At 39.4% G+C, this 10,000-nt stretch overlaps 1 protein-coding gene across 2 annotated transcripts in view; it reads right to left on the bottom strand.

The window, feature by feature from the left end:
• LOC138043712 (zinc finger protein 420-like) overlaps positions 1–10,000 on the bottom strand; it is a 65,549-nt gene that overhangs the window by 8,228 nt on the left and 47,321 nt on the right. Inside the window, exon 2 of one of the 2 annotated variants that reach the window (XM_068890119.1) lies at positions 3,201–4,786. In XM_068890119.1, the coding sequence (XP_068746220.1) occupies positions 3,201–4,761 (1,561 nt within the window). In that variant the 5' untranslated portion in view covers positions 4,762–4,786. Of the gene's footprint in view, positions 1–2,784; positions 4,787–10,000 lie in introns of those variants that run through there. The other variant, XM_068890118.1, reaches the window with a different exon arrangement.

The following is a 10,000-nucleotide window of genomic DNA, read 5'->3' as shown; positions in this document are numbered from 1 at the left end:
ATATACAACAATGAGAAGAATAACATGAAGTACCCATTTAACAAATTTGACGAAATTCATTGTCAATAACAGGACAGACATATCAAAAACTGACATCAATTTGTTTTTTACAATAACAAAAAGGCAGAGAGGTTAAAATAGAGTCAAAACACGAGAAGAACGCGAGACAAAAATGCAAGAAAATTCAATTTTATTCCATCTGACGCGACCAAATTCATAAGGTTCCTCGCTCCCTTATTGGCTAATGAAAAAAAAGACTTTCTATTGGTTAAAAAGTGACAGATGGACATTTCACAAATTAAACTCTTCGAAACGCATAAATTATAAATTTATGTGTCTGTCCGCTTATTGACAATAAATATGTTCTGTAAAATCTTGTACTGAAACATTTGAAGCTTTACTTATTGGATGCCAGCACTTTTTGCATTCCACCTGGTAACTACCTTCAACTATATTGGTCTAACTCAAGTTTCAAAATTTTTTAAATTTTCTTACTTTATAACGAAAGTAGTAATTTCATTTTAAAGTGGTTAATTTAGTTAAATTTCCCTTTAAGATAACAGTTGCACACAGTTAATGCAATTTCTTAAAGAAACGTTTGTAAATAGCCAACACTTCAACTCTTATCAGTACTAGTGGGTAGCTCTGGCATGTGATTCTATCTAGTCTTAGCCTCTTCTGTGTTCAAAGGGAGACCAGCATGTCAATGTTACGAGTCTGCAAGTCACAATTTGGAAATTCAGGTGATAACAAACAAAATGAATTTGAAGCGCGGGTTATAGACGAAGGGGTGAAGTGATCCTCACTCTCATCTTGACAATTTAAAGCAATTTTCTCTCATAGACACCCACATTTGACGCCCAGTCAAGGAATAGAACCCAGGCCACATTAGTGGGAGGCGAGTGCTCTCACCACTGCGCCATCCCTGCACCGCAGAGTAAAACGTGTAGATAATTTAACCCTGTTTGACCCCAGACGATTTTACTCCTCAGTGGGGGTCGCCACGGGGGTGAAAAGGTCAATAAATGGCATAGCTCCTACTAACCTCCAACAACTCAGTGGTAAAGCATCCGAATTACACGTAATAATCGGAAGTTCGAAGGTTTCACTCTTGCAATGGAGCACTCGGATATTCCCCGAGCATCTATCGAAGTAATTAAAGTGCATGCACCACTGACTTGTGAGGGCATTTTAAGACATTCACAAGTGTATAACTACTCGAAAGTAGTCAACCTGGGTAACTGATCAGGTACTTCAACTATGATTTTGATTACGTCATAAAAATACCGAAAGAGCAGAAAAAAGACCTATGTCTTCCCCGTGTACCCAAATTCAATGACTTCTTTGACTGTGACAAGAAAATCTTTGTGATACTTGTCTTTTCGATATGCAACTGCCGGGATTTTTATGAGGACCGCAGTCATTCTCGCCTAGTACTCTGGAGGCTTGTTGAAGAAACTCCACTGAAAAATTTATTTCACTTTACCACCGTGACGGTTTTATTCACTTACCCAAAAACAAACTAGTGTACTGATATATTGGTAGAACAAGGCTGTGAGCTTAACGGACATGAATTTGAGATGTTGTCAAATGACGTTTCCGTCTATGACTCCCTTTGGTACCTAAGGAATCTTTGCTTTAATTAGAAATTCTTTATAATCTTGTCTTTTCTTTTAATGAACAACAACAACAAGATTTACATGCTAACATTTACGTCTATACGACTTATTTTGGATTTCATAATCCTAAAGAAAGGTTCGTAAAGTGAAGTTCATATGGTGGCAATGCACACCTGAACTTAGAAACAGAATGTGACTGCCTGGAAATTTGCCAAAGTAAGGAAACAAGTTTTTTCTCCAGGAACACTTCGATATGCAACAATTTGGTGGTTAAGATGCATTTGCGGAAAATGGTTTAAGTTTGGCACGACTTAAGAAAGGTGATATGCTTAGTGGTCCCGAGGTCGTTACTTAGTATTTCCTGTTGATTCCTCTCGGGAACCATCGACGGTGTCACAATCACAAAACATTAGCTCACTGGAAAATAACGGTTCCTTCGGATCGATTTGACTTATAAGATAAAGATCGGGGGTAGTTTGTGAATAGGCACTTTTCTGGAAAATAATTTTTCATCTTTTCTTTAGGATAGGACTTGCCAATTGTTTTCCCATAAACCATATAAATTGTGCGTTATGTTGCCATGTAGCCGAGCATTGCTGCCGGGGATTTTAAGGACGGTGCCTACTAATTAAAGATATTTTTGCCCCGGTGTGTGATTATGCAGGAAATGTAGATCTTAACAAGTGTTATTGAAATTAAAAAAGAAAATTGGGGGTAACCACGCATTTTTCAAACATAATTCATGAATTATATTTATAAAAATCTTTAAAATACAAAGCAATGTATGGCGTTCTTTCTCAAATTGAAGCTTAAATTTCTCTCAAAAATGCATGGTTACCCCCAATATTCTTTTTGGATACCAAGACTACTTACTAAGATCTATTTTCTCCGGATAGTTTTAAACCGCGCAAAAATATCCTTGTATTAGTAAGCATCACCGATAGGAAATCCAAGTATCTCGAGATGCGCAAAACGTATGCGTATTAACAATAGTACCGGTAGGCACCGTCCTTAAGCTGCCTGGGGTTAAAGAGGCCCTTTGGTTACAAAAAGTCGTTGTTTCTAGGGGAACCTTTAAAATACTATTTAAAAAACACATAAAAGGGGATTTACAATAGCTTGAACTGGTATAACCCCACCCCCCCCCCCCCCCCCCCCACTCCAGAAAAAAAAAATGTGTTTAGATATTTAAACAATGGTCTAATTTTCAACGCACCTTAGAAAAGGTGGAACGCATATGGCGGGGAAGTAACGTCCAACGAAACCTAACAACGGGGAAATGGAACGCTTTTTAAATTTACAAACGAAGAACTAAGACTTTCTTAAACAAAATTCATGAAAAAGCCACCCAACTACTTTAAGTTGATGGCTCCTCAAACGTCATATGATTTTGATAGTGTGCAAGAAGAAGCTCCTCGCTGCACAACTCCTGTTGGCAAAGCCAACAGCTGTAATTTTCACAGGGGCGATGGATCTCTACTTCGTGTTCACTTGCACTTGCAGAACGTCCTAGTGCTTTTTCATGTTTCCTGACACTTTTTTTGTTGCGAAAAAGATTTCCTTTTGGCTTACGTTTGTAACGCTTCTCTCTAGCATGGACTCTTTCGTGTTTCCTCAACTCTCCTGCATGGCTAAAACACTTGCCACATTGTTTGCATTCATAAGACTTCTCTCCAGTATGGACTCTTTCATGTGTCCTTAAATGTTCTGCTTGGCGAAAACACTTGCCACATTGTTTGCATTCATAAGGTTTCTCTCCAGTATGGACTCTTTCATGTGTCTTTAAATTTCCTGCTCTGCTAAAACATTTGTCACATTGTTTGCATTTGTAAGGCTTCTCTCCAGCATGGACTCTTTCGTGTCTCCTCAAATCTCCTGCTTGGCTAAAACACTTGCCACATTGTTTGCATTCATAAGATTTCTCTCCAGAATGCACTCTTTCATGTCTCCTTAAATTACCTGCAACGCTAAAGCACTTGCCACATTGTTTGCATTTATAAGGTTTCTCTCCAGTATGGACTCTTTCATGTATCTTTAACCTTCGTGGTTCGCTAAAACACTTGCCACATTGTTTGCAGTTATAAGGTTTCTCTCCAGTATGGACTCTTTCATGTATCTTTAAATTTTCTGCATTGCTAAAACATTTAGCACATTGTTTGCATTTGTAAGGCTTCTCTCCAGTATGGACTCTTTCGTGTCTCCTCAAATCTCCTGCTTCGCTAAAACACTTGCCACATTGTTTGCATTCATAAGGTTTCTCTCCAGTATGGACTCTTTCATGTATCTTTAACCTTCCTGTTTGGCTAAAACACTTGCCACATTGTTTGCATTCATAAGGTTTCTCTCCAGTATGGACTCTTTCATGTGTCTTTAAATGTCCTGCTTCGCTAAAACACTTGCCACATTGTTTGCATTTGTAAGGCTTCTCTCCAGTATGGACTCTTTTATGTTTCATTAACCTTCCTGCTTGGCTAAAACACTTGCCACATTGTTTGCAGTTATAAGGTTTCTCTCCAGTATGGACTCTTTCATGTATCTTTAAATTTCCTGCTTTGCTAAAACATTTGCCACATTGTTTGCATTTGTAAGGCTTCTCTCCAGTATGGACTCTTTCGTGTCTCCTCAAGTCTCCTGCTTGGCTAAAACACTTGCGACATTGTTTGCATTCATAAGGTTTCTCTCCAGTATAGACTCTTTCATGTGTCTTTAAATGTCCTGCTTGGCTAAAACACTTGCCACATTGTTTGCATTTGTAAGGCTTCTCTCCGTTATGGACTCTTTCATGTATCTTTAAATTTCCTGCTTCGCTAAAACACTTGTCACATTGTTTGCATTCATAAGGTTTCTCTCCAGTATTGTCTGTCTCGTGTGTCTTTAAATTTCCTACTTTGCTAAAACAGTTACCACATTGTTTGCATTTATAAGGCTTCTCTCCAGTATTTACTCTTTCATGTGTCCTTAAATTCGCTGCTTCGGTAAAACACTTGCCACATTCTTTGCATTCATTATGCTTCTCTCCAGTATGGACTTGTTCATCTCTCAAAAGACTTTGTTCCTCGTTGAGACAGCTTCTTTTCTGTATACACCAAGTATCCTTGTTGACACAACGGCAGTTTCTTTCCTTAACTGATCTTGACATCATTAACAGATTGTGATTTCACTTAAGACTAAAATGCAAAAGAAAAAGAAGTTATTTCTATCAAAACGTCCAACAGACGTTTCAGTCAAAGTCAAGTCATTAATCACCTTTTAACTTACAAAAAACGATTTAGTGTATTAATTTGTTAATAGAAGTTAATGACTTTATATATATTGTACACAGCGATCATGTGTCATATGGTATTCATCGTGCTATGGTTTCGTTGAGTTTCCCGCACAGTTGCTGATTTGTACCTTTCCGTCCGTTTCTCCCTAGGCAGATGTATTTGTCTCATATGGAAATTATATGTAGCTGCCCAGGGATGGCCCACAACCATAGTCATATCGTCATCATCGCATTCATTAATAGGAAGTTAATAAAAAGACAATCAACACGGTACATACAATAGACCATAATAATATTCTCAGTATTGGACTGGAACTAGCTTGCAATGGAGGCTAATGCGGGGAAATCTTTTCAAATAGAAATCCTTTTTAATATATTCCTCCCCATTAGCCTCCATTAAAAAGGGTATGTGTACATTTTTATATTTCTTCACGAAGGTGAAAGTATTAGATGATAATGTCTTTGCCATCATTAAAAATCACAGTATTTTATATATATCTGTGTTTTAATATGGTCTCTTTTAGGGGTCAAAAAAAGCCTGGGCCACGACCAGATTGGTCTCATTTGAGATTTAATTTAAAATTTCCGACGAGCATCCCTCCCCTTTTTATATGGGGCAGGAGTCGAGTAATGGCAGAAAACAATTGGTTTCCTTCTCAGCATAATTCTATTTGTTAAACCCAAAGCTGAAGAATTGCACAGTTTTCAAAGCGTATCCCGACAAGTGAAGCTTTGGTGCAACTTGTCCTTTGCGTCGTCTACCTTTTTTTCCTTGAGATACTCTCGAAAAACGTTGAGTGCAACTTTTGTTCCTTTCTTAGTATTCTCGCTGTTTTTTTGATCAACTAAAGGTGTCAAAGCATTCTCTGCCTGATCGGGGAACCGATCTGCCATTTTCTCACAAGAGCGTGCTTTCATTTGCGCATGAGCATAATATTATTTGCAGAAAAACAATAGTGTGAATGCATAATTCATTTGCCCTGTATGCATAATGAAGAACGGACCTGTGAGGAAATTATTCCGAATCACCTTGTAGGCAAATCGTCTCGTGGGCAAAACCTTCTGATATCAGATTTAACAATATAACACCTTCCAGCAGTCTGATCTCTCACTTGAAATTAAGCAATTAACTTTCTTACCTTCTTAAAGAGAGTTTCCGATCACAACATATTATTAAGCTGGGCTAGATTCTAGAATGCCCGGCCACTAAAATCTGGAACTTAAAAACCTGTTCCCGAGGTCCCGCAGTTATTTATTTTTACAGTTCGTATTAAACGCGGACAGCAGACAGCGGACTGGGTATAAAATGCGGACTGAAGGTTGCGGACTAGGCACAAAACGCTGTGAAAAAGGCACAGAGCAACGAAATGGCGACGGGTTGACGACGACATAAACTGAAGTCCGACTACAGGATGATGAAAAAAAAATGTTTCGCGTCATAATTATCAACTATAGCGTTAAAGTGGATTTTTTTTGGCTTCTCAAAACGACGATCAATAGCTCAAGGTTTTAGTTGAAATTAGAAAACGTTCGTATGTTGTATTTATCAGAGGTAAGACACGAAAGTAATTAATGAAATCCTTCGTGGGTCACCAGCTTTATGTTTGTTTATGAGAAATTTGAAGGACTTCAGTGGGAGATGCTGATTTCAACATTGTTTTATTTTGACCCGAGACCACACAAAAATAACTGGGAGCGTGGATATACATTGAACATCAAGAAAAGCGAGACCAAAACTATCTCGACCCGATCTGCAAGTGTGATTTTCCCACGAAAAATGCAAAAATATTTACTCATTGCCCATCCAGTGCACATGACGTCATGTGCCCTGCCAATCATTTACATATCTTCTCAACAGATACCGCCACTGTGATGTTTGGACGGGGGTCTCTTTATCTAATAGCAAAATTAATGTTTTGTTGCTATTGATACAACTTTTTGTTCGCCTCAGTTTCGCACGGGTTCGTCTGTAGACAGCACTCGACCAAAAGAACAACTGTCCTAGTTCATGTCCTGATTTACGCGTACACACTACGGATTTTATCTGAAGCCTCTTTCGCAGACTTTGGGAGTAAAGATTGCGTGACGAGCCAAAACACTCTTCGTGTGAGTTGAATCCATCCGGCTATCCTGGCTCGAACTACGACAACTACAGTCAGAGGACTTTAATATAAAAGATAAAAATACGAAGAGTTCAAGTTTATGCCAAAAGTGTTTCGATTCTTCCCCATAACAATTTTCACACTTCCTCCCGTGTTAGACTTGATTTGCGCTAATTGTTGATTTCAGATCACAATGTCCCCGATTAGTGCCCCTGCGCTAGAACGACTAGACACTTAAATAATGTTCCTCCCCTTTCCTTTCCTTTCGTGAAGTAAAATACAATTCTATTTCGTCATAGGATTACGTCACTAAGGACTCATGTGAGATATGCGCAAGCAGATCGAGTGTTCAGTTGCCCACGTAGTTTTTGAGTGTCGGTAGAAATTTTACAAGCATGGTGAGAAACTTGGATTTGGATGAAATCCTGCCTTCTGACGCAGATGAAACGGCTTTGTTGGATGACCATGGCGATCGAGACAACGAGGAAGAGATGCCAAAAGTGTTAAAGAATTTAAGCCAAATTCTAACGAACATGTCCGCATCCATGTTGTCCATGGAGAAATCGTTTAAGCGAATAAGGCGGGATGACCCGTCTGAAGCAGAGGAACCGGTCAAGAAACGACGCAAAAGCTGAACGGAACATGGAAAGGATGCTGAAAGCGATCTCAGTGACGGCGAAACGCTCCTTAAAACGACAGAACCCCAGGTCGACACGGCCACAGAAGGTGAAACAAGCGTCTCAGATGCTCGACACGAGGATGACGCTTTGCTGACCGAAATCTCTCAAGATTTCGATCAAGACGAGGACATTGGTCCGAATATTAATCACAACTTGCTGACATTATCATCAAACGTTGGACAGCTAAACTTAGCGAGCCAAAAACGAAACAAAGATTGAAAATACAGTCGACCAAGAAAATGCGATAGGCTGATTGTTCGTCGTGTTAACACGGAGATTTGGGATAAACTAGACCACAAAACCAGACAACAGGACCTTCGCGCCTCGTCAATACAAAAGTCAATGGCAAAAGTCGGGGCTATTTTGCCTCCAGTCTGTCCACAGAAACGCTAGTGCAATTCAGGCAGCAAAAACTGCCGGAGGATGATAAGCTAGTAAAATTAAATACAGATGCGTTATCACTGCTAGGCCACGCGTCGTGTGAGCTATCGTTGCGGCGTCATGACGCCATACTCACTTTGCAGAAAGACTAGAGTAGTTTATGTGCCTCACACGTCCCGGTAACCTCGCTATTGTTTGGCGATAATCTGCAATCGAGATTAAACGACATTCGGGCCTCGAACAAGATAAGTAAAAGCACTTTCCCTGAACGACATAACCAAGGGAAAGCAGGCCGCTTCTTAAATAACAACAATGCTGTCTCGGATAACAGACAACGACGAGGACAAAATGTTTTGTTTAAAGGCCGCTACTGGAAGCAGTACCCGCCAAAATCATTCCCCAAGTTGAAGACAAACTAACAAAAGAGGGAAAATCAGGGAAATCAGTGGCAGTAAATAAAGCAGATGAATTGATTTTTAAAACTTTACACGTAAGCAATTTAGCCGAGAATATGTCGAAGGTGATACATTATTTTATATTAAAGATGCGGCTTCGTTCAAAGCTGGCCAGTTTTCACGTAGACAGCGTAGACTTTGCGAATGGCGCAAAAAATAACTTCTGACGCAGAAGTCTTGCGCACAGTTGCTGGGGAGAAAATTGAGTTCACTTCTCCGCCGCATCAGACATGTCTCAACGCAGAAAAATAGCGTTATTGCGCAAGAAATTCAACATTTATTGGCCAAAGAAGTTGTTGTTGAGTTTGTTTCAGCGAAGGGTGATTTTATCTCCCCCATATTTCTCCGGCCCAAAGATGATGGGTCACATAGATTAATCCTGAATCTGAAAAGTTTAAATAAAAATGTGGTGTGTAGGCATTTTAAGATGTATTCAATTTGGACTGCTCTTAGCTTAATGTAACCAAATTGTTATATGGCATCTGTGGATTTACGGAATGTGCCTCTAATGTTATTGGCACAATAACATTGCTGGGCAATCTCGGTTTTGTTCTGAACTCAATCCATGTGACAGCATCACCTACTTTAGACAAGGCAAACAAGTTGAAGACAGTTCTAACTCAAATTCTGTCATGTAAAAGAGTGTCGATTCGTGAGGTGGCACAATTTGTGGGCCTCATCATATCTAGTTTTCCTGGGGTAATGTATGACCCTCTGCATTTTCGCATTACAGAACATGAAAAGTCTTAAGCCCTTACACAAAAAGCTGAGAATTTTGATGCCTTTATGAGCTTGACACCATTTGCTAGAGAGGAGCTTCAGTAGTAGATCGATTGTATAGATACTGCAGTCAATAAAAAAGACAGACCTGACCATCAAATCACCATTCGTACTGATGCATCTACACAAGAATGGGGGTGCGAAGTAAATGACCTCTCTACAGGGGGGCTCTGGACAGCTACAGAGAAGGAAACCCATATCAACTATCTTGAATTATTGGCTTACAAGCTTAATATAGACAGCTAGTATCAGGAAGACACGTCAGAGTCCTGGTTGATAACACAACAGTTCAGGTTATAGCTAATAAAATGGGCACCAGTCATTCAACTAAGTTGAATTTCTTAGTTAAAACTATTTGGGATTGGGGTATTGCAAACAATATATTGCTCACTGTTGCCTGAATTCCGGGGAAAGAGAACATTGAGGCAGACTCTGAATCTCGAAAATCTAGGCGTAACACAGAATAACAAAACATTATTTCAGCAATCGTGTGCACAACTTTGTTTTACCCCGAATCTTGATCTGTTTGCCTCTCACATTAATTATCAAGTCAAGCCATATATTTCATATCATCCAGACCCGGAAGCTTTTGCTGTCAACGCTTTTCACTTGACATGGAGTAACTACAAGTTTTATGCTTTTCCTCCATTTAACATAATAAGCTTAGTCCTACAGAAGATTCGGAAGGAACAATCAGACGGGATTTTGGTTATACCCA

Source organism: Montipora capricornis, chromosome 3 (assembly GCF_036669925.1).
Source record: "Montipora capricornis isolate CH-2021 chromosome 3, ASM3666992v2, whole genome shotgun sequence".
Classification (NCBI taxonomy): Eukaryota; Metazoa; Cnidaria; class Anthozoa; order Scleractinia; family Acroporidae; genus Montipora; species Montipora capricornis.
This window is presented reverse-complemented; position numbering and strand designations above follow the sequence as displayed.